Here is a 25586-nt window from a genome sequence, read left to right as displayed (position 1 = left end):
GACTTCTTTATTATGATGCTTATTTTATATTATTCATATGATTCTTTCCAACAAGGAAAGTTCTTAAAGCAGTTTACATTTTTTTAAAAAAACAAAGGGAAAGGCTACTTGTCTTCAAAGTCCCCAAAATCTTTAGTTTCCCCCAAACATTTACATTTTGCTTTACTACTACTACTACTACAACGATGACAAATGTTTATATACTGCTTTTCAACAAAAGTTCCCAAAGTGGTTTACATAGAGAAATAAAAATAAATACATAAAGATGGATCCCTGTTCCCAAAGGGCTCACAGTCTAAAAAGGAAGATAAGATAGACACTAGCAACAACCCTCAGTTAGAAGGGGGAATCTTTAATCTGTAGATTACTGAATACATAAAGAAAACACATTAGTGCCCTCAAGTGGCAATATCCGAATGTTGGAAATAATTCATCCATATCAAAATATTACTAACAATATGCTTGCACCAGTATAACAGTTCATAAAATAAATGTGTATGTGGTTAACAATCCATGAAAGTAGATATATAAGAGTCGCACAACTACATTTCTCTCTCACACACACAGTGTAAATGTGTGTCTAGCATAATTCAGACATATTTGTTGCAAATATGCCTTCTCTAGGACTTGTTTAGCTTCAAAAAGCCAAACCACACCATTAAACCAGCATACTTTAAAAAAATTCTCCCCCCCCCAACCCCAAAACCCAACCAAAACAAAACAAGCAGCAACTTTCATTCTGGAACCAGGGACTGAAGAAACAGAAACCACAAAACTGTGGGGGAAGAATATACCTTAAAACATGAGTTCCCAACTATTAAAGAACCCACAAAAAACATGTGTACCCCTCCTGTCCAAACCTTCAGCTTAAGAACCCCATAGAGATTTTTAGTGTGGGTGTGGACTCCCACTGAAATTAATTTAAGTAATTTGTCCCATTAATTTCAATAAGAGTGCTTATGAGTAACTTAATACAGACCTAAGTCAGTGACTGGAGTAACCGTTCTCCATTAATTTAATTAATTAATTAAATTAATTAAAATGGGAATACTACTACTACTACTACACTTGTATACCGCTCTTCAACCAAAGTTCACAAAGCAGTTTACAAAGAAAAATACATAAATAAAATGGTATCCTGTCCCCAAAGGGCTCACAATCTAAAAGAAACATAAGGCAGATACCAGCAGCAGCCATTGGATGCTGTGCTAGGGCTGGATAGGGTACTCAGTGTTAATTTTTTGAATTCTGTCAGTCAGGCTGAGCGGAGAGGAATGCTGAGCTTCAGCCCATGGACAGCCAATCAGGAGCAGAAGAGAAGGGTCATTTGCCCTCCTCCCTCCCCTTCTGCAGTGGACACATTGATGAGGACACATCGACTTCAAGCTGGTGATGCTTAGATGGGGAACAACCAGCGTGGCTGCAGCTTGGGAAGTCAGAAGGACTCTGAGTACCTCCAGGAGCCCCTGAAGTACCCTCTATTGGGAACCCATGCCTTAAAATGATTCTGGTCCTTTATTACAGAAAGAGGTGGACCTGTATTTCCATACTGACTGCACTGAAAACTATGCCTCCTCTCCCCTTCTACTCCGAAGTAGTACAGAAAGAGCAGTCACTGCACATGACCACCTTAGATTCAAGAGCTTCCATGTCCAAGGAACCAATGTCAACAGAGAATCTGTCTCATGCTTGTTTTCCAATGTGGGAAGAGGAAAGAACACTGCTCTTACTTTCCCTACTTTCCCTAAAGTGCACAGAGTCTGTTCATTCTGACATATATAAAGGGTCACTCACTAAAAAGAAAAACATCGGGGCGGGGGGGACTGAATAACTTTTAACTGGCATCTTTCTATGTTTTAAAAATGTTTGATTCCTATTATTTAAAAAAATAAGAAAAACAAATATAGTTTATTCATCCATCATATTTCATAAGTAGATACAATGAATATCAGAGTCTGAAGATATTTTGCTTATCAGAAAAAGATGACTCACAAGTAATTGCAGTACTTGGAGAGTACAAAATATACATACACATCTTAAACTGATATGCTGAAGTAGAAGAGCATACATTTTATTTTCAAACAAATATCAACTAAAAGGGAGTTTTAGATGCCAAAAAATGCTAGATAATTTTACCCGAGAAGGTTTTTTTAAAAAAAACCACTCTAGAATTGCAGCCACCATGATGACCAGTGATTAACAGTGACTGTGTGTATTTTATGTGTAATGCATCAGATTTAGCAAGTCAATTAAGACAGGTATTTTCTCTTGCACAGTACAAACATTGACAACTTTTGTTAATGCAAATGTTATAGCAGCAATTTCTTCAGCCCTAATTATCCTATTAGAGCATCCTCGTAAGTCCTGTTTCTACTTGTCATTCTTGCAATCTTCAATTCCCCATATTCTCACTGTTTTCAATAATGTAGTTATTCTGTCTGTGCATTCTCTTTCCCCCCTTAAGCCTATGGAGATACTTAGGTGGGAGAAGAAACCCCCTAAAAAGCTGATAATTTCCAGTAATCAGCATTCAGCTTGTTGGCTAAATTGAGAGAAAGAAAATGGGAGGTCTTCTGTTTTGATACAACAGGTCATAATTCTGAAGAAGGTAAGTATGAAATAAAAGGTACTGAAGTACATAGTGAAGTCCCCAAACACTATCCCCCGTCCTCAAGCATCTTAAACACATTTAACAATCTCTGGATTTTGCTTCATCAGTACCTGACACAATACAAATAGTCTCAATGAAACCTCACTGTAATAAAGATGACTTTTGGGAATTCAGTAACAGTCAAGAATAATACAGACTATTTCCATCTCTAATGTGTATCACAGCAATATTCTGGAAAATGGACTCCATTTGTTTGCAGAGCCTGGTCCCAAATGTAGCCTTCATGCATCTTTTGAAATAGGGCTGATTTTGGAAATATAAACATATCAGAACCAACTGCAGCCAAAATTCCCATTAAGGTAACAGAAAACTCTGTTTCCAGTGCTATTATAGTATCTGGCTTATTAAAACACTGATCCTCAAAGTGCTACACTGGCACAAGCCCCATTCATTTCAATAAAGCTTCTGCTTTAGTAAGACTTTTCAAATTGGCAACAGATTGTCTGGTGTGATTTATAGCTGCCAGGTCTTACCCATTCACTGTGGAATTAGAGGAACATCTGCAATGTGTTAAGCTTGGGGAAAATGAAGATATTTTCTCTCTCATTACCTGTTTGGGAAAAATTTACCCTTTGGTAACACACTCAATTAGACACAATAGTCTTTGGATTGAAAAGCATCTGGGCAAGCACCATGTTACCTTTGGATTCCGTATTCTGCACCTCATGTTGGCCCTTAATACATTACTGTGATAACAGATGTGCAGCAATTTAAGCAGTCTTAACATACAGCCCGGTGTTAAGACAGAAAGGGCAAGGGTAAAATATAAGGTAAAAAGAGTTGCAAGGTTGGATAAATGAGGTGGACAGTCAATGGGAATAACAAAGCCCAAAAGGCTGTGATGATTTAGCAAAGGTGTTACAGGTGAAATGGGATTTAAGGAGAAATTGTAAGCATGTCAGCCAGTGCCTTTGACAGACATATCTGCATTTTATATATGAAAATGTCTAGTAAAGGAGAGTCCACTTCATGAGGCAGTTTGTTTCACTGTCAAACAACTCTTAGTGTTAGAATTTTTCTCCTGATTAATCTGCTTCCTTGTAATTTCAGTCTATTGAATCTAGTTATGCCCTCGAGAGCAAGAGAACAGGTCCATATGACAGCCCATTAGATATCTGAAGATGGCTATCAGATCTTCTCATAGCCTTTCTTCTAAAGGCTAAATGTATTCAGCTCCTTTAACCATTCCCCATAGGAGAAGACAGAGGAATAAAGGGCAGGCTGTTTTGTGATCTTTTTAAAAAGCTTGTGGTAAGCAATCTCTAGACACGTTCATTAAGTCATCCACATTTTGGGGTAAGGATGTAAAACAGGTAACCACCTTGCAGCTACAGGCAAAGTACAAAATACTGGACATTCACAACCCTACTGATCCAGCTTTTGATTGAGATCATTTTTGTTCCTACAGTAGATGCTTTCCCAACATGGAGAGGTGTCATCAGGTAAATCTGATTCTACTTGGGGTTTGTCATTTTCCCCCTCTGTGATGATGGAAAGATTCTATGGTTGACAGCAGGGCTCCAAGGCCCTTGGTGAACATGTCTCTGCATGGCATAGCCCCTTCCTTTGTCCGTGCTGAGCATGCCGTCCGTGTTGTCGCCAGGCCTCAGGCCCAAGACGTGAACGTGGCCTACTAGGGGGCACACTGTTTCTGCTGGGTGGCCGCTGACCATCCCCCCCTTTTGTCCTCTATCTGTTCACAAGGGGGGCATTCGTGGTTTATCGGGGGGTGACTGTGGGGCATTTGTTATTCATTGATTGTGGGCAATTTGAATTCATTAACTGGGGGAGTTCTTAATGCTTTAATCGGGGACATTTTTTATTCATTGATTTGGGGAAGTTCATTGCTTTATTGTGGGAGGCAGTTTTAATCCATTAAGTTATGAGCAACCATGACTACTTAGGGGTATTCTAATTGGGGGGGGGGCATTCTAAATTCATTAAGTGTGGGGCATTCTTCATTAAGCAGAGGTCATTCTTAGTTCATTAAGCAGGGGGCATTCTTATTTCATTCACTTTTAATTGCCATTGAGGGGCATTCAATCATTGTTGGGGGCTTTGCATTGATTTAATTGATTGGGAACAGTTGATTGGTGCATTGATTTAATTAATTGGGAACAGCTAAGTGATGGCTACAACGGGTGGCAGTTTATATAGCCAGTATGTCATCAAAAGAAGGGTCTGGCAAGGCTCCACCCTTGTGGCCTTTTTCAGGATGTTGCAGATCAGCGAGCTGGTCACTGCTACTGGGTTTGACATGACTGCATGGGCCCTGCAATGCAAGGATGTGCACCTAGAAGGGGACAGGATGGAGCTGTGCTTGCAGAAAGCAAAAACCAACAGGGCAGGGGTAACATGATCACCCTTGAAAAGGGATCTACCGCAGGCTTGTGCCCATTGCAGGCATTTCTCACTTACTTGGAAGTAAGAGGGGAGGATGATGGCTCCCTGTTCTGCCATGAGGACACATCCCCTCTAACCTGTTTTCAGTTTTGGTCCATGGCAAAGGAGACATTGTGGAGGGCGGCCTTGCTCAACAGACCAACGTGGGCACTCAGTTGGGCCTTGCTGGGGATGAGAAGACTGACTGGCTGGGGCACTGTAGAATGCTGTGGAACTTCTTCTGACTGCTCCTGGATGAGTATACCATCACATGTGCTAGTAATTCACCTGGGGGGCAAAGACATCGGTTTGCTGCAGTGCAAGACCTTGATACTACAGACAATCCAGGACTTGCGTGGATTGGCTATGCGGTGGCTGGACTTCTTGGTTTGGTCCAACCTGCTTCCATGGCTGAGCTGGAGGGACCAGAGGGACCCCACTTTAGTTTAATCGGGCACGCAAGAAAGTGAATAGGGAGATTGGCATAGTGGTTGCTGCCTTGGGCAGAAGGGTTATCCCGCATCTTGGCATTCAGGTTCAAGACACTTGGCTGTACAGTGGGGGAGGAAGTACTCCGGGACTTGCAACAAGGTATTCAGGAAGTGCTAGTGAGGTGGGGTAAGTGGGGATAAGAGGTTTGCCTCACTTTTGTGGCAGGAGAGTGTGGGTGTTGGGTAGGTAGACTGATTAATGGTGTTCAGCCGGAGGGCCATTTGGGGTGAGGGGGGCCCAAGGAACAGACCTTCAGGGTTTCTGCAGCCCAGAGAGTTGGGAATCACCCTCGCTTGGGAGGTGGCTCAGCTCACCAACCCCTGCAATACTCCTGCTAACTTGGCAAAGAGGAACCTTTTAACATGGTGATTCTCTTTATTTAGCAGGAGGAGAGTAACTGGCCATATCTACCCCCAGCACAGTACTTCCAGTGACTGTTGCTGGTGTCTGTCTTATGTTTCTTTTTAGATTGTGAGCCCTTTGGGGACAGGGATCCATCTTATTTATTTATTATTACTCTATGTAAACCGCCCTGAGCCATTTTTGGAAGGGCGGTATAGAAATCAAATGAATGAATGAATGAATGAATAAATAAATAAATATCCCCTGGTATTGCTATGTCGATTATTTTGACTTGTTTTTCTTTCTTCTCGACTACAGTTACATCTGGTCTATTGTGTGGCAGATGTTTGTCTGTTTGGAGTCGGAAGTCCCATAATATTTTTACATCTTCATTTTCTTCAACTTTTTCAATTTTATGGTCCCACCAATTTTTGCCTACAGGTAGCTTGTATTTTTTGCAGATGTTCCAGTGTATCATCCCTGCTACCTTTTCATGCCTTTGTTTGTAGTCAGTCTGTGCGATCTTTTTACAACAGCTGATTAGGTGGTCCACTGTTTCATCTGCTTCTTTACAAAGGCGGCACTTGCTGTTGGTGGTTGATTTTTCGACTTTTGCTCTTATTGCATTTGTTCTTAGTGCCTGTGCTTGTGCAGCCAATATTAAACCCTCTGTTTCTTTCTTCAAGTTGCCATTCTTCAGCCATTGCCAGGTCTTGGTGATGTCTGATTTTCCACTTATTTTGTGCAAATATTGACCATGCAGTGGCTTATTTTTCCATTTTTCTGCTCGGTTCTTGACTTGTACTTTCTTGTAGGCCTGCTTTGTTTCATTGGTGTTGAATAATTTCGCATTATTGACCATTTGAAGTGCATCTTCTTCACTGTCCTTGATATATTCTTCAAGGCCTCTTTTCTCCTCCTCTACTGTTTGATGGGCTTGCAGCATTCCTCTTCCACCTGAGCTGCGAGGCAGGTAGAGCCTATCTACATCACTGCGGGGGTGCAGAGCATGATTGATGGTCATTATTTTCCTGGTCTTACGATCTAGCGTCTCTAGATAGGGTCTGCCTGGGTCCAGTCTATTATTCCTGCAGTGTATCTGATAACAGGTATAGCCCAGGTGTTTATGGCTTGTATGGTGTTCCCGCCATTGAGTATGGACTTGAGGATTTTTCTAACTCTCCTGATGTATTCACTTCCAATTTTTCTTTTAACTTCAGTGTGTGCGATGTTATCAGCCTGGAGAATGCCCAAGTATTTGTAAGGTTCTTTCTCTTCCTGGTTCTTGATCTTGCTTCCATTGGGCAGTTCTATTCCTTCTGTTTTTCTTATTTTTCCACTCTTCATTATTAATGCAGCACACTTGTCTAGTCCAAACTCCATTGCTATATTGCTACTGAATATACGGACAGTGTTTAGCAGTGATTCAATTTCTGACTGGGACTTTCCATACAACTTCAGATCATCCATGTACAGCAGATGGTTTATTTGACTTGATGTTTTAGATATTTAGTATTCGAGGCCTGTTTTGTTTAGTATTTGTGAAAGTGGGGTCATGGCGATTACAAACAACAGAGGAGGTAGTGAGTCCCCTTGGAAAATGCCTCTTCTAATGCTAACCTTTCCAAGTGTCTCACCATTGATTGTTAACTGTGTATTCCACATGCTCATTGCTTTTTTAAATAAATATCTGAATGTTTTTGCTGACACCAGTTGTTTCTAAACATTTTAGTATCCATGTGTGAGGCAATGAATCGAAGGCTTAGTCAATCCATGCAACACTTAGATTGGTTTTTCTTCTTTTGCAATTTTCTAAAATCATTTTGTAAATCAGCAGCTGGTCTTTTGTGCCTCTGGTGTTCGGGCAATTTCCTTTCTGTTCAACTGGAAGCTGTTTGTTAGTTAATAAGTGTTGCATCACTTCATCTGCTATTATTCTAGTTAATAATTTGAACATGGTTGGCAGGCAGGTTATCGGTCTATAATTACTTGGAACTGCACCTTTTGCTGGGTCTTTCATGATGAGATGAGTTTTCCCAGTTGTTAGCCATTGTTCAATATCACCTCCTTGCAAAATGTGATTGAACTGTTTTGATAGTTATTTATGGAGGCTTGTTAGGTGTTTAAGCCAAAAGCCATGCAGTTAATCGTTGCCTGGAGCAGTCCAATTTTTAATTTTCTTTGTTCTTTCACTTATTAATTCTTTCACTTATTAATTCTAATTGTTATTAGATCTTGCATTTGTTGGTTACATTTTTAGACCTCTTTCACGCAGCCTGCTTTTTTATTATAATATATTAGATTGTCCCATAGTTCCCCCAGAATTGCACTGTTTCTTCTTTATTTGGTGTTTCTATGTTTCTTGCAGTTTCTCCTTCTATGCTCTGGTAGAAACGTCTCTGATTCGACTGGAATTGGAGATTCTGCCTGTGTTGTGTAGTTGTGGCTTCATATCTGCTAATCTTGACACTGCTGTTATTTGCTGCTTTATTATTTCCAGGACTTCTCTAATTTTCCTTGAATCTAGGTGGTATTTTTGGATCAGATACTGTTTGGTGTTTTCATTCTTCAGCTTCTTCTCTTTCATATCTTTCAATTTACTAGCATCTGATCTAAGTCTGGAGATTTTATTTTCTAATCTAATCTTCCATTCAGGTCATGTACTACTTTCTTTCTTTAACAGGTCCATCGATCTTATATCCGAGCTCTTGTGTTGTTATTGTTGCTGCACTGTACATTAATTGGTTTGTTTCTTGCAAATTATTGGTTGTTATTTCTCCAAGTGCAGCATTGACATCTTTTAATACCTGAGCAAGTTGTTTTTTGACAACTGTTTTTAGAGCTGGAAGTCGAACCCTGGTGGTTGTTTGGTTCATGTGCTCAGTTATTTTTTGCTTTAGTTCTTGTTGCTTTTCTGTTAAATGGCATTTGGGTTTTTGAGGTGAAGGCAAAGGGGAGGTTGCCTGGTTTTGATTTTGAAACAGTTCAGCAACAGTGGCATCCTCTATTTCCAACACCTCCTCCACCTGCGCCTGAGTAACTTCTTCAGTTGGTGGTAATTCTTCTTCCATGTCTTGAGCCTGTGTTGCTCTTTGCAGTTCTTCCAGCTCAACTCCTGTGAATACTTTATTTCTTATTATGAATCTTCTCTGGTCTGCTAGCCTTTGTTCTGTTATTTATGTATCTGGATGCTTCTCTTTCCAAATTTGGTACATTCTTTTTAAATAACCTCTTCTAGTTGGACTAGACTTGTAATAGCAGATCATTATTTCCTTGTTGGCATTTTTCGTATATTTTTTTCGGTTAAGCGATGTTTCTTCCAGTCACCTTCCAGTATCCAGCCCTGATTGCTCAACTGAAGATCCTGAGTCCTGTTGCCCACTTGCCACCAGATGTCCAGGGACTATAGCACCTGGCGCGGTCCTTGTTGACCCAGGCGACGACCGATCCGGTATAGATTTATTAAAGTTACATCTCACCATATTGTTGATGGGAGAGGCACTCTTTGTCTGGCTCCTCTGGTGAGACCTGTCCAGTACGGTTGGACCTCTGGCATAGTTCTCACCTTCCTCAGAGCACACAAGCCCCACAACCACGCCAAGGTAGTGCCTCACTGGGGGAGGTAGTGCCTCACTATTATTATTATTATTATTATTATTATTATTATTATTATTATTATTATTATTTCAATTTCTATACCGCCCTTCCAAAAATGGCTCAGGGCGGTTTACACAGAGAAATAATAAATAAATAAGATGGCTATAAAATGGTAATGCATAGATGGTAAAATAAGATGGTAATACATGTTCTAGGCTGCAAGTTCAATGTCTGTCCTCAAATATTCTACCTACATCAAATATTCTACCTACAAATCTAGACTGCAGCTGATTATCGAAGTGATGGGCAAGCTGCCTTGCAGGGAAGTGTTTCCATCACTGCAATTACAATCCTAGAGGCAAAATGTCTAGATCTAATCAATTTACTTTTTATACTTGGCGATGCATAAAATATTCATACACATTCCATCAAGTGCGAATGTTAAATGTATGAAATTAAGTGTATGTCTCTTTTTAATAAAAATAAAATAAAGAGGAAGTAGTGGATATTAAAGGTCTGGGCTTCACCTTCCAAATTTCTTTAAAGATACACATGCTTAAGCAATATTTAAAGAACTACGTGCACATATTTTGGAAGTAAGCAGTCTTCAGATAGATGTGCTTTTTACGCTTTCAAAAGGATAATTAAAACACCTTACATGAATTAACTTTAATTACCAAGTAGTTCCATTGCATCATCTTCATTGTCAATATCTTCTTCAGTTACAGATGGTGCTGTGCTTTGTACAGAATCAAATGAATCCTGGGAAAGCATAGCAGCAAGCAGTTTCTTATGTTGCTGCTGCTGGTGTTTCAGTCCTTTGGTCTTTGGTTCCATCTTTAAACTAGAAAAGAAAGAATTGCCTCCTTGATTTGTTGAACTCTCCATAAACACATTTTTAAACTAATTAATAATTATAAGTTACTAAAACAGTTTGCCAGGTCATGCAAACACAGGGAAACAGATTTCCATGCATACATCTGTTGAACTGGAAATCATACATGCAGACATGTTCTATGTACATGGTTAGAACATCATAGTCCTTAAGGACCAGACCAAAAGTCCATTTAATCTGGTATCACCAGAAGGAGATCTGGTCTTGTGTTAGCAAGCATGAATTGTTTCCTTTGGTAAGCAGGGTCTGCCCTGGATTGCATTTGAAAGGGAGGCTACATGTGTGAGTACTGTGAGATATTCCCCTTAGGGGTTGGGACAGAAAACATCTCCAAGATAGGATTGAGACATACTCCTGCCTGCAACCTTGGAGAAGCTGCTGCCAGTTTGTGCAGACAATACTGAGTTAAATGAATCAATGGTCTGTCTCGGTATAAGTCAGCTTTCTGCGTTCCTTGGTTCTGCGCTTGATCCTGTTTCCCCAAGTGCCCTAGAAAGTCCACAAGTAGGGCATGAAAGCCAGTTCTTGCTCCTAGGAATTGCTATTCACTGATATATTGGATCTGAAACACTGAGGGTCCACATAGCCATCAAGACTAATAGCCATTGATAGACCTATCTATGAATTTGTCTAATCCCCTTTTATAGCCATTTAAATTAATGGCCATCATCATATCTATAAAAGTTTGTTTGTTTGTTTTATTGTTTGCTTTCAAGACAGGTTGAAATTATTTATTTCAATTTCAATTTATTTCAACAATTATTTATTGTTTGCTTTCAACACAGGTCATCAGAATGGCGTATTCCTACTATGAACATGATTCCTATTAATAAATTAGGAACCAGGAGAGGTATGTATGTATGTATGTATGTATGTATGTATCATATTTCCATACTGCCTTACATGTGCATCCCTAGATGGTCTACATAAGTTAAAATACAATATAAAAAACAATATAAAATGATTAAAATAACTATGATATAAAATCAATTAAAATTAATTAAGACAGGTGCATCTTAAGGGTCATAAAAAAACCAGCCAGAGATGGAGAAACTCTGATTTTAAGAGGGAGTGCATTCCACAGTCCCGGGGCAGCCACAGCGAAGGTCCAGTAATGAGTAGCCACCAAATGAGCCAGTGGTAGCCGCTACTGCACCTCTCAGATGATCTTAAAAAGCAGAAAGGTTCATGATAAAGGAGGTGCCCTCAAATATCCTGGACCTAAACTGTTCAGGGCTTTATAGGTAATAACCAGCACTTTTTATGTTGCTTGGAAACACATCAGCAGCCAGGTTTTTCTTCTTTTCCTTGATGAGAGTAGACTGGGCAAGCAGAGCTTGAACTAGTTGTTTGGACATAGAATCTGAGTGAGCCGTGGGCTCTGGGGTCGGCTTCAGGAGCATGCGATGCCCTGATTGCTTAGCTGGTATAGGCACAGAAGGTGCAGTTGCCATAGGTATGTAAGGGGTGGTCTGTTCACCCGTGGAAGTTTGCATGCTTTTGGAAGATATAGCCTTCGGTGAAAGTAGGGCTTGTTCCCACAGCCACAAACGAAGCCTGGAAGCTCTGTTTTTACAGACTTGTTAGGTAAAATTTAGGCAGTGGCCACAGGTTTCTGCCATGTGCAATTCCCCCAAACAGAACACTTGCTGTGGCTGTCTGTAGATGCTAGTTTGGCGGCACAGCAGATACACCTTTTAAAGGTTACTTTCGGGGCCATACGCAAGATAACCCCCCAAAAAGGGAGGGATGGAGAGGGGGATCCTCGGGGAAAATGAAAACGCAAACGGACAGGAGAGGTAACTCAGATAAGAGAGTGAAAGAATTTAAAAAAAGTAGAGGGATATAACAAAAACGATAGGAAGTAGAATGTTTTACCCTCTGCCTTGCTCCTTAGAAGGTTTTGCAAGGATTCCCCTGTTTCAGGGCTATGTTCTTGTGGAGAGGGCTGCTTAGAAACAGTCACTCATGTGCTTTTGTACTGCCCTCTGTTCCGCGACTCAAGGAAAAAATTATTGATCCCTTTATTTGATCAGTTTCCAGGCAGGCCTGACTCATTTTATCTTAATTCGTGTCTTGCTGATGTTAATGTGGGTATTACTAAACTGGTTGCTAAATTTTTATATGGGGCTATGAAATTGACGTCTCGTCATGGGGTTTTATGGGGCTGATTGTGTATCTTTTAGTCATTTTATGCTGTATATTTATCCATGGTAACACTCTAAAGTTTTAACTTTGTTTAGCTTATGGCCGTAAATAAAATGATTGATTGACTGAATGATTGATTGATAGGAGGTAAAGGAACTTAACTGAACTCTAATCAGTTTTGTTTGTTTTGCAGAAGTTTGGAGAGCACGAAGAGGTGTCTTCTTGTCTGCGGACAAAGAAAGATTGAGGGGTAGGAGCCTTGCGCAGGTGCATAAGGGGATGAGGGCGGGACTCCGCCTGAACTCAAGAAGCTCGGAACATTCCAAATTGGTCTCTGCGTACATACAAAGCCTGAGTGTGCTGCCATATAATGAGTCAGATCATTGGTCTATCTAGCTCAGTATTGTCTACACAGACTGGCAGTGGCTTCTCCTAGGCTGCAGGCAGGAATCTCTCTCAGCCCTGTCTTGGAGATGCCAGAGAGGGAACTTGGAACTTAGATGCTCTTCCCAGAGCGGCTCCATCCCGCAAGGGGAATATCTTACAGTGCTCACACATGTAGTCTCCCATTCATATGCAACCAGGGCAGACCCTGCTTTGCTAAGGGGACACAAGACCAGCTCTCCTCCCACAAGACCAGATCTCCCATTATGTTCAAAATACTCCCATTAGATAGAGAAAGCTCAGAGCATCCAAAATACTGAAAATCATGTATCTTCAAAGCCTAAAAGTTCAGAAGAGTTAATAAAGCCAGTACATCCACATTTTTTAATACAAGTTTGGCTTCAAGAACCCTTAGCAGTAAAAAATTGTTACCAATTTTTCTATTATATATAACATTTAAAATTATTTTCAAGATGAAGTTTAACAAAAGATTATGGAAGGTTATTTCCAAGTAGTTGAGTTACTAACTTAAGGCTAAATAATTAAGTTGAATTAAATAACAGTATAATTAGAGGGATTTAGATGTTTGAGTCACACAATCACAATAATTAATTAATAATTTAATAATTCTATATAATTAACTCTGCAAACAGATGTGTTATCCTGGGATGGCTGTTCCTAACCAGCTGCTATACAAAGGTATTTGAGTGCCAGTACATCTAAGTGGTGCAGTGGGGAAATGCTTGACTAACAAAAAGAAGGTTGCCAGTTCAAATCCCCGCTGGTACTATATCGGGCAGCAGCGATATAGGAAGATGCTGAAAGGCGTCATCTCGTACTATGCGGGAGGAGGCAATGGTAACCCTTCCTGTATTCTACCAAAGAAAACCACAGGGCTCTGTGGGCGCAAGGAGTCAAAATCGACTTGACAGCACACTTTTACCTTTTACTTTACATTTACCTGACTTGTACTACATGTGTAGTAGACAGTATTGCTGTGTAGGTACCAAAGAACAACATATGCAAGGTGTAATCTTCTACTGTAATATTATTCCCCGCCCCCAACTCTGCATCTAAGCTCATACTTGGGAATGCACACAGGAAGTGCAATGGGATGTTGGAGGACTAGGAAGCTGAAGTATCTTATCCCCATCTTGTCCTACACCTCTACCTGAAGCAAATTGCCAGCACAAGAGCTACATAAATAGCTGGTTCAGCAAGCATCAGATTGCCATAACTGAATATCAATATGGGGAGAACTTCCGTGGTTCTGTCTCAGCCCAAGTTCTTCAGAACAACAGCAAACCATACCTTCCTCCAGGACTGCTGCTGTCTTCACTATCCCATTTTTCCATTTTGCTTCTTGGTATTGGAGGTTGCAGCATTTCAGCAGCCAATGGATCTGCATCATTCTCTTCACGGCCAACCCATTCACCAACAACACGGGGTCGTAGAAGAGGAACATTACAGGCTGCTGCATCCTAAGGAAGGGGGAGGAATTATCTACTGCTTGTTTATTACAACGTTGTGAGGAGGTGGAAAACAAAAACATACACTTTCATTTCTACTGTAATTCTTTGGAAAAATATAGCATTCATTATTAAAACCTGCAAAGTAAAGTCTTAATCATATTCCTTGCTTTTATGTGTAAGAGTATGCAATGCAATGTGACTGAAGTTGTACATGTTGATAAACTGGAGTTATTTGCTCTTAAGTCACTTTTAGCAGTACAGTATACTCATTTTCTTGCTTGTAGGCCTCTGTGGACAGGATTGTGATCTGGAGTTCTATGGCAGAGAATTTTTATAATGTGTTCTTTATAATTGTAACATGGCTATGGGGGAAATACTATTACAGGACGTTGGATAAGACTTTGAACTGGTAGGAGAGGAAGTGAAGGAGGAATTGTTTAAAAATCAATTGCAGAATTTCATGGAAATTGAGGAGTCAGGTTTCTACTTGCAAGGGATGTAGGAATGGCAATATTGGGCCTTCTCTGCTGACTCCCTTTGTTAATCGTTGTGTGAATGACACATTGCATCCACTCAAAGCTATGTGAACTAAAATCAGACAAATAATGCTACTGATAGTAGCACTGATTGAATTGGTTCTTCCTAATGCTTAACTTTGACAATACTTCAGCTCCAATAACCAAGTTGTAATGACTTTTAAATATGTATATTTCATCATCAGGCTGAATCATCTACACAGTAAAAGAAAAGCAGGCGGCAGCTTTAGAAAAAGACCATTCTTAATGCACTTTCCCCCATCACGGTTTGATATTTAATTTTTCTTTGCCTTTTATACACACTTCCATTCCTGAGCCCACTCCCTTGTGAGTAGAAAATCCTGTTCAATTTTAATGAAATTCTGCAATTGTATTTGTTACAATGGATTTTAAACTACTACTACTCCATTTCCTCTCCTGTGGCCATCAGTATGTACCAGTTCACAGTCTTATCCAGTGTCCTATAATAGTAATGGAGAAATCTCCTCATTGACTTTTCTAGCCACAGAATTGAACCATTCTGAGGGAACTGACTTCTCCCACAGCCATGTTACAGTTATAAAGTATAATGTTTGTTCAACTAATTTCAGCTAACATTCATCTTCTGGGATGTAGTAATATATGCCATCACAGTCAAACTGTGAGATGGGGCCATTTCTCTTATGTTCCATGCAAAAGACCCCAAATGCACTCCCTTGCATTTCTAGAACCTTTTATCTCAAACAGCAGGAATGGAAAAGGATTTCTATTTGTATAAGGCCTGGGAGAGCCACTGCCTGAATTGACAGTAAGTTGGTTTGAGATAGTATAAATATCTAGACAATATTCCCTCCTTGCAAGAACCTCTAGTACGGGAAGATGACGTTAGATCAGCCATTACCAAGTCAGAAGCCTACAGGAATTGATGGAATAGCTACAGAAATATGTCAGGCAACAGAAGAAGGATCAGTCAAGACTCTAACCAAACTATGCCAGCAATTCTGGAGAATGACACAGTGGCCAACAGATTGGAAGAGGTTAGTCTACATACCCTTACCAAAGAAAGGAGACAACAGATTGCGCAAACAATAATACAATATCCTTAATTTCACATGCTAGCAAAATAATGCTCAGGATCATTCAATGCATATTAGAGCCCTATGTGGAAAGGGAAATGCCAGATGTTCAAGCTGGTTTCAGAAAAGGCCAAGGAACTAGAAACATCATTGCTGATGCATGCTGGATAATTGAGAAAGCCAAAGAATACCAGAAAGAAGTCCATATGTGCTTTACTGACTACAGAAAAGCCTTCAAATGCGTCGACCATGTCGTGGAATGTCCTTAGGAAAATGGGCATCCCAGAACATCTCATTGTTCTCATGAGAAACCTATACACAGGGAAGGAAGCCACAGTCGAGATGGAACATGGTGAAACAGACTGGTTCCAGATCGGCAAAGGAGTAAAACAAGGCTGTATACTTTCTCCTCCTTTATTCAATGTATATGCTGAACATATACTGAGAGAAGCTGGATTGGAAGAAGATGAGTGTGGCTTTAAAGTTGGAGAAAGAAACATCAATAACCTGCACTATGATGATGACAAGACTCTGATAACAGAGTATGTGGATGATCTGCAAGCTCTAGTAATAGAAGTCAAGGAGCACAGTGAAAAAGTGGGATGACTAAATAGAAAGAAGACTAAACTAATGACAATGGGTACAGCAAACAGCCTCAGAATTGATAATGAAGACATTGAAGTGGTGGATAGCTTCTGCCTTTTAGGATCAACCATCAAGAGTAAAGGATCCAGCAGTTAAGAAATATGCCGCAGATTAACACTTGGTAGGGTTGCAATGAAGGCCTTGGAAAGGATATTTCGATGCCGTGATGTGTCTATACCTAAAAAGCTTAGAATAGTTCAGACAGTGGTTTTTCCCATGACACACAATGGATATGAAAGATGGACTTTGAAAAACAAAGAACAAATCAATCCAGAATTTTCACTCAAGGCACAAATGACCAGGCTCAAACTATCATACTTTGGACACATTATGCGAAAACCTAACTCCCTTGAGAAGTCCATAATGCTGGGAAAAGTTGAAAAAAAGAGAAGAAGACGACCAGCAGCAGGAAGGTGGATTGACTCGATTACAACAGCAATGAATGCACCACTGGGAGACCTTAAAGGCCAAGTTGAAGTCAGATCACCCTGGAGAGAATCTATCTATGTGGTTGCTAAGAGTCGACACTGATTTGACAGCAATCAATCAATCAATCAATCAATCAATCAAGGCAGTTCTATATATTCATTGTTTCATACAGCCATAGCGAAATTCAGATTAAGGATTGTGTACAACAAAGAGAGAATTTTCCGGTCAAACTGATTTTTTCACCATAATGCTTTTTAATTGTATTCATTCTGTCAGATTTCCACAGGACCCAGTGTAAAAGCATATGCAATATTCTGATCAAGGAGAAGCTACTCATATTGGTGAAAAAGTCAAAATAAGAGTAGAGGATTGATGTATCTCAGTCCTCTACTCTTGTGAACAAAGTATTCTTATTTCCAAGCATGTATGCTTAGTATAACAACCTTAGATTACACTTCCTTCCAGTAGACATAGAAGAATAGCAAAAAGGAAAGTTTGTCTGACATAATGTACGCAACACATCCATAGCTTAAAATCATCAACAGACTATTGCTTTCAAGAAAATGTTTGGTTTCATAATAGGGCATTCAATTTTGATGCAATTTATTTTGCCTGAAAACATGTAAAATATTTCAAAACATCTATGGTACATGCTGTGCATACAAATGGCTTCCCACTAAAGCTATACTGTACTGTATATGTTTCATCATGGTTTTGTATTGATGACCATAAATTGTATCACTTAAATAGGTTTTAAGAACAATAAGTTTTAAGAACTAATTAGACCTAATTCAGGATGGGCTGTTTGTATCAGAATTCTGAGAAAAAGCCAAGAAAGCTACTAATTGTGTTGGTTTTAATTGCTTAAATGTATGATACATACATAGATGTCCATGTATTTGTAGTGAATCAAATTCATAGGTACCCATGAATTTACTAGACATACTGCAGGTCTTACCTTATCAAGCTCATCAGAAACTGCAATGCCTACAAATAAGACACAAGATAAAAATCTATTTAAAGAGTAAATACTTTTTTTAAAAAAATGTATCTGAAAATTTTTCACACACTGTACTCTACAAGTTATTAAAATCTGCTCTATTAATAAAAGTGATCAGACACAATGTTCTGTAGTACATTTTTTCAGGTACAGTTTAATCAAACTGAGTTTCCAAGCAGTAACACAGCTCGCAGCAAAGTCACTTCTTAATCGTGTGGGGTGCGGCCAATCATACAATGGAAATATTGTCCAAAGCTGCTCACAATCCATATGGTATATGTTTGTTAAAACACACTTGAAATAGATGTTTGGTTCCAATTTTCTTAAAAGCTTTTCAAAACAGCCTACATATTGACCAATTTTCAGTCTAGATTACTTCCTTTTATTGACTTCTGTGTTGAAAAAAGCTCAGTGTACTACAGATTACAGTAATTAACATTTTATGACCAGATCAATGTGAAAAAAATGCTAGCCATTAATGGATTTTTCCCCACTGTGCATTTACAAAGTACATACATATTGAACAAAATACACTTTGCTTCCAGCAGTTAATCGGTTTTTAATCCTGTAGGGATTAATTTAGCAACGAAAGTACAACCCTCCATTTCTATTTGTGTGGGTGTTTTCAGGAGCTAGAAAGCAGAGCTAAACTGTAAAGACTTAATTTAGCTCACTATTCACTAGAGCTGAGAAGACAGAGAAAAACTGCCCCAACCTATCCCAATTATGTATATGTGGAAATAGATATAGAAACATACATGTGTTGTTGTTTTTCACTGCCATTCCTTTCCTGAACTGCCCTGAGCCATTTTGGAATGGCTCAGGGCAGTTCAAATCAAATAAATAATCAAATAAATAATAAATAATAATGATAATATGACAATCATATTCAATACCTCTCTGAAATAACCCGTAATGTTGCTGAACAAGAAACTCAGGGCCAATCATACAAGGGGCCAATCATGGCCCCTTACTTAGTTTTAGATTTCTGGGCTGCTTTTGCCCAGGCCCCAAAGTGGCATACAATATACAAACCAAGTCAAATAACAATAAAATACACCAATGCTAATACTACAATAAACCACAGAGATAAGAACACAGGTGCAAGAAGAACACACTCCCAGAGTGATCAGTATATAAGCTGATCACAAATGATTCCCGGACGGCAAATGCCTAGGCAAACAAATGTTTTTATTAGTAGTCATAAAATCAGCAGAGATGGGGCAAAATGGGCCTGTTGAGGAAAAAAGTATCCCTGCATAATATCACTAACTACTGGTAGGCGGTCAGCAAATTAGCCCGCTTGTGCCTCAGATGTTCATGCGGCTGCCATCTTGAATTAGAGTGAATGACACCATCACACACCATGCCATTAGGGCATCCCTATGTGTCCCTACAACTGTAGCAAATTTGGTTCAAATCGGTTAAGTGGTTCACAAGTTAGCCCACTTGTGCCTCCACAGTTTATACATCCGCCAACTTGGATCAGGATGGATGACATCACAAACTATGCCATTGAGGTGTCCCTGTGTGTCACTCACTGCCGCAGTACCCAATTTGGTTCAAATAGGTTAGGCAGTCCACAAATCAGTCCATTTGAGCCTCAGATGTTCACGCTGCCGTCATCTTGAACTGGAGTGGATATCATCACACGCCACAACATTTGCATATCCCTATGTATTCCTACAGCAGTAGCAAATTTGGTTCAAATCAGTTAGGCGGTTCACAATTTTTCTCCCTCTTTCTTAACACTAGAATCAGGGGTCATCCCATGAAACTAATTGCCAGGAAATTTAGGTCCAAGAAAAGGAAGTACTTTTTCACATAATACATAATTAATCTATCGAATCCTCTGCAACGGTATGTGGTGATGGCCACTACTTAGATAGCTTTTAAGGGGGCTTAAACAAATTCATGGAAGTTAGGTCTATCAAAGGCTACTAGTCTGGCGGCTATAGGCCGGCTCCAGCCTCAGAGGCAAGATGCCTCTACATAACAGTTGCAGGGGAACAAAACTAGGAGAGAGGGCATGCCCTCATCTCTTGCCTGTGGGCCTCTCAGAGGCATGTGGTGGGCCACTGTGGGAAACAGGATGCTGGACTAGATAGGGCTTGGTCCTCATCCAGCAGGGCTGTCCTTATATTCTTTTTGTCATCTCACATTTAAAAACACAAAACCCTGCTGTCTAGGATCACCATCCAGCCTCTGGAACTGTAGCGATCTGGTCTGGTCAGTCCTACTCAGAAGTTTGGCAGAAGAGGCAGAGAGGGTAGGACATCCAGAATTCCTGGCAGACATGGATGACATTTCAGCTAACCAGGGCAGACAGTTGGAAAATGGCAAAGGTACTCAGGTAGGCCTCTGCTGGACTGCCCAGGCAAAGATGTGGTCCTACCCTTTAGAATACCCAGATGTCATATAAGAGACCGAGGTCTCTCATGGGTGTGTATGCCTGTGTGACTCTGAGGAAATGGCTCCATAGCTCTGTCAAAGGCAGGCAAGCTGGGGGTGGCCGAGGGGAGGAGAAATTAGGAACATAGGAAGTTGCCATATACCGAGTCAGAACACTGGTCCATCTAGCTCAGTACTGTCTACACAGACTGGCAGCGGTTTGTGCCTTAACTTCCTTTCTTCCATTTCTGAAGATGAAACAAGAGCCCAGAACTTGGGAAGTGAGGGTGCCCATGTAAATACATCAGCCCCCACATCTACAAATAAATAGACTGTATTTAAAACAAGAGATCTATACTGATGTATTTTTCTAAATTGCCAGCAGATGGCTTTACAAAAGAACTGTTTTTATTTGCTGAATAAAATATTATGGTTTTGACAAATTACAAGAGAGATCTTTCCGCCCTCCCCACCACCCCCGATAATGACTTTGGCTGAAATGAGAAACACAGTGATTTACATCTAGTACTGTAATAATGCGCAAACATTATTTTTTGTAGCAATGCTTTAGGGTAGATTTATTTTACATTCTAAAAATCTCAGTGTCTTGACAAGTTCCAAAACAGGTGCATAATGAGCTTGGAGGAAAACCCCTGGAGAAAATGATGCAAACTACCTATTATATGTATGTATGTATGTATGTATGTATGTATGTATGTATGTATTTGGTATGCTATAATATTGTAATGGTATTGCAGGAATATAGTGAAACAAATATTTAGGATCAGAATGCCAGTCTTTGTTGCCTCTGCTGAGCAAGAAGGAACCCCTGTACAACAGTCCCCAAATAGTATTCAAAAAATGCAAAGCAAGAATGGCTGATATTGTGACTAAATTTACTCAAGGAAGTCCCGTTAAAATTGTCCTTTTAATTTCAATGGGACTTCCTTGAGTAAATTTACTCAGGATGTCAGCCAATGTATATACTGCTCACATTTTGTTTAATAACATGATTCAAGTACACTGGGGGTACTTGAAGGGCTCCCAGGGGGTATACAGAGTCCTTTCTCCCCATGCTGCAGCCACAGAATACTGCAGCCTAAAGATGAAGGGAGAAGCTAGTGCAAGTTTAATCCCCATGATGGGACTGGGGATTACTAGTGAAAGTGAGCATGTTTCTGATAATTGCCATTGAATAAGGCTCAGTTCAGTTGAAACACATTTGGTAAAATTGTAAAGCAAGCCTGATATAAGCCTATGGCAAGAAACCCGACACTGGCAAATTGTAAAGCGGACCTGATATTGGCAAAATATCAAGATTGACCTTTCAATCAAAACGTGACACTGCAACCACATGGAAATGTTTGTTTATATTTCTCCGATCTATTGACAGTAGGATATTCTGGGACTAAATCATGGGATTTAATCCTCTTAGTTGGACATACAGAGATTGCCTTTATGAGATCCTATCAATAATTTTTATGAACTTTGTTGTGATTTATGGATATATTTTATTGATCTTGATTAATTATATATAATACAGTTTTGATAGCTTTCAATCACAAGGTTTTACTACTAATATTACATTAAAACAATTAATATATAGTATTTGCATTCTTTTTTTATATATTGTTGAATCTAAATAAGGTTTTGTGTTTTTTCAGCTTGAAACGGATGCATCCTCAGTTATGAGTCTACTGCAGAAGAGGAGAGGAGAGAGTGAAGAACACACCTCTGCTCCTGAGTCTGAAGTTCAGCATGCTACTCCCTTCAACTTGACCAACAGGCTTCAGAAAATTAGCAATAACGACTCCCTTTGAAATTAACAGAACAAATACACTTATCGGAAAATCTGTTAATATGGATATACAGGATATGTTCTTGGTCTTTTCTAAGCACATGGTTTTTGCAGTCACACCAGCCCCTCGCTTTCTTGCTTTCCGGACCCATTCCTGGGTTCATGACTTCTTGCCACCCCATCCTTCATGAGTGGAGAAGTGGGGGGCCAAGCCACCTTCCTCGGGGTGAAAGCATGCTCAGTCTCAGCTATAACTCCCCTGTTAACAGAACAAACCCTCTGCGGATGGAGGACAAATATCCTGACATGTCCCTTTATCGCTCAGAGAGGTGTCAATCTGAATGGCACCTCTACATGTGCTCCAAATATGTATTTCAGCAATTATCGACTAGTCAACTTACTTCGAGAAAGATTCTCCAGGGCTTTACCAAGCTTCTTACTTTCTTGAAGGATATGATTTAATTCATCAAAATCATGATGCTCTGATTTTGTTCTCCAATTCCATTTGGGGTGTTCTATTGACCTCGGCACTAAGCAAAATAAAACACATTTTGTTTTAATTCATGCTACAAACATCTTTATAATAATATAAAATATAACAAATCACACCTGACACTACGGTCAGCAGGCCATTCCAGGGGAAGGGTAGACAGAAACTTAATAGCTGTTTCCCCTTCCGGCTGTCCTGCCAGCTCTTTGACCTCAGGGAACACTGCCAACAACGCACATAGCCTTACCTTGCTCCTCTTCAATGTCAGGTCAGTCCAAAATAAATCAGAACTCATCCATGATTTGATTATGGATGAAGGGGCCAACCTGGTGTGTATTACTGAGACTTGGTTGGGGGAGGCTAGTGGCCCAGTCTGGTCCCAGCTTCTTCCTCCAGGATATTCTGTAGAGGAGTGGGTGAGGGGATGTGGGCGGGGAGGTGGAGTGGCTGTGGTCTATAAGGATAACATCTCCCTTACCAGGGTCCGTTAGGGTATCGGACCATATTGAATGTGTGTACTTGAGTTTGAGGACCAGGAATAGATTGGGACTTCTGCTGGTGTACTGAACACCCTGCTGCCCAACGGAATACCTTACTGAGCTCACGGACTTGGTTGCGGAACTTACATTGGAGTCTCCCAGACTTTTGGTCCGGGAGGACTTCAATGTTCATTTCGGGACCAATTTGTCCGGGGCAGCTCAGGAGTTCATAGCAGCCAAGACAACTATGGGCCTATCCCAAGTGGTCTCTGGACCGACGCATATTGCAGGTCACATGCTTGATCTGGTCTTTTATTCTGATCAGGGTGGTGTTCTGTGGGTGGGGACTCCTACAATCTTCCCGTTGTCATGGACGGACCAACATCTGGTTAAGGTCGGACTTACAACCACTTCCCACCTCCGCAGGGGTGAGGGGCCTATTAGAATGGTCCACCCGAAGAGGTTATTGGATCCGGTAGGATTCCAAGAAGCCTTGATGGGATTTAATGTTGGGTCTGCCAGTGATCCTGTTGATGGCCTGGTTGAGAATTGGAACAACTTGCTCACCAGGGCAGTAGACATGATTGCTCCTAAGCATCCCCTCTGACCTGCTTCAAAACTGACCCCTTGGTATACGGAAGATCTACGGGGGCTGAAACGGCAAGGTAGGCAACTGGAGCGCAAGTGGAAAAAGACCCGACTCGAATCTGACAGATGATGTCATAGAGCACATTTAAAGATCTATGCTCAGGCGATACTTGCGGCAAAGAAGTGGTTCTTTTCTGCCCGTATTGCTTCTGCCAACTCACGTCCGGCAGAGTTGTTCAGGGTTGTGAGGGGAATAGTATCTGCCCCACCCGCCTGAACCAGGATTTGGAGTCATCAGTTATCCGCTGCGATGTGTTTAAAGAATTTTTCGCAGATAAAATATCTCAGATTCGGGCCGACTTAGATGGAGACTCCACAATTAATTAGATGTTTGAATTGGAGGTGTCCGACAACTCCTCTTATGTGGTTCAACTGGATTGGTTTCAGTTTGGACTCCTGAGGATGTGGACAAGCAGCTTGGAGCGGTGAGCCCTACCACTTGTTCTCTTGACCCTTGTCCAACATGGCTTGCTCTATCTAGCAGGGAGACTGTTGTAGGAGGCCTGGTGGAAATCATAAATGCTTCTCTGAGGGAGGGCAGGATGCTCCTTGTCTCAAGCAGGTAATCATTAGACATCTTTTAAAGAGGCCTACATTAGATCCCTCAGAGTTGAGCAACTATAGGCCTGTCTCGAACTTCCTATGGCTGGGCAAGGTAATTGAGAGGGTGGTGGCCTCTCAGTTCCAGGCAGTCTTGGAGGAAACTGATTATCTAGACCCATTTCAAACTGGCTTCCAGGCAGGCTATAGGGTGGAGACTGCCTTGGTCGGCCTGATGGATGATCTCCAGTTGGGAATTGACAGAGGAAGTGTGACTCTGTTGGTCCTTTTGGACCTCTTGGCGGTTTTCGATACTATCAACCATAGTATCCTTCTGGAACGTCTGAGGGGGTTGGGCGTGGGAGGCACTGTTTTACAGTGGTTCCGCTCCTACCTCTCGGACAGATTCCAGATGGTGTCGATTGGAGACTGTTGCTCTTCGAAATCTGAGCTTAAGTATGGTGTCCCTCAAGGCTCTGTACTCTCTCCAATGCTTTTCAACATCTACATGAAACCGCTGGGAGAAATCATCAGAGGATTTGGAGTGGGATGTTATCAGTATGCTGATGACACCCAGATCTATTTCTCCATGTCAACTTCTTCAGGAGATGGCATATCTTCCCTGGAGGCAGTAATGGGCTGGATGAGGGAGAATAAACTGAAACTGAATCCAGATAAGACGGAGGTAATTATTGTGCATGGTCAGAACTCCAGAGAAGATTTTGATCTACCTGTTCTAGATGGGGTCACACTTCCCCAAAAGGAACGGGTTTGCAGTCTGGGAGTACTTCTGGATCCACACCTCTCCCCGGTTTCTCAGGTTGAGGTAGTGGCCAAGGGTGCTTTCTATAAGCTTCGGCTGACACGTCAGCTGCGTCCATTTCTCGAGATCAATGACCTCAAAACAGTGGTACATTTGTTGGTAACCTCCAGACTAGACTTCTGTAATGCGCTCTACATGGTGCTGCCTTTGTACATAGTCCAGAAACTTCAGTTGGTTCAGAATGTGGCAGCCAGGTTGGTCTCCAGGTCATCTTGGAGAGACCACATTACTCCCTTGTTGATTGAGCTACACTGTCTGCCAATAGGTTTCCGGGCAGAATACAAAGTGCTAGTTTAATCTCTGAACTTATAAAGCCCTAAACGGCTTAGGCTCTGGTTTTTAAGAGAACATCTTCTTCGTTATGTGCCC

The 25586-nt window shown here is 40.8% G+C and overlaps 1 protein-coding gene across 5 annotated transcripts in view; it reads right to left on the bottom strand.

Moving 5' to 3' along the window:
- The window catches only part of C4H8orf34 (chromosome 4 C8orf34 homolog), a 147264-nt gene that overhangs the window by 72350 nt on the left and 49328 nt on the right, over positions 1-25586 (bottom strand). For all 5 annotated transcript variants that reach the window (XR_008306880.1, XR_008306879.1, XR_008306882.1 and 2 more), the window contains exons 4-7: positions 22639-22767; positions 18007-18035; positions 14223-14392; positions 10162-10328 (exon numbers count right to left, since the gene is read on the bottom strand). Coding sequence is in view for 1 of the 5 variants with exons in the window: in XM_053249107.1 (XP_053105082.1) it covers positions 10162-10328; positions 14223-14392; positions 18007-18035; positions 22639-22767 (495 nt within the window). In the remaining 4 variants the exon portion in view is untranslated. The remainder of the gene's footprint in view (positions 1-10161; positions 10329-14222; positions 14393-18006; positions 18036-22638; positions 22768-25586) is intronic.

Source organism: Hemicordylus capensis, chromosome 4 (assembly GCF_027244095.1).
Source record: "Hemicordylus capensis ecotype Gifberg chromosome 4, rHemCap1.1.pri, whole genome shotgun sequence".
In the NCBI taxonomy this organism is placed as follows: domain Eukaryota; kingdom Metazoa; phylum Chordata; class Lepidosauria; order Squamata; family Cordylidae; genus Hemicordylus; species Hemicordylus capensis.
This window is presented reverse-complemented; position numbering and strand designations above follow the sequence as displayed.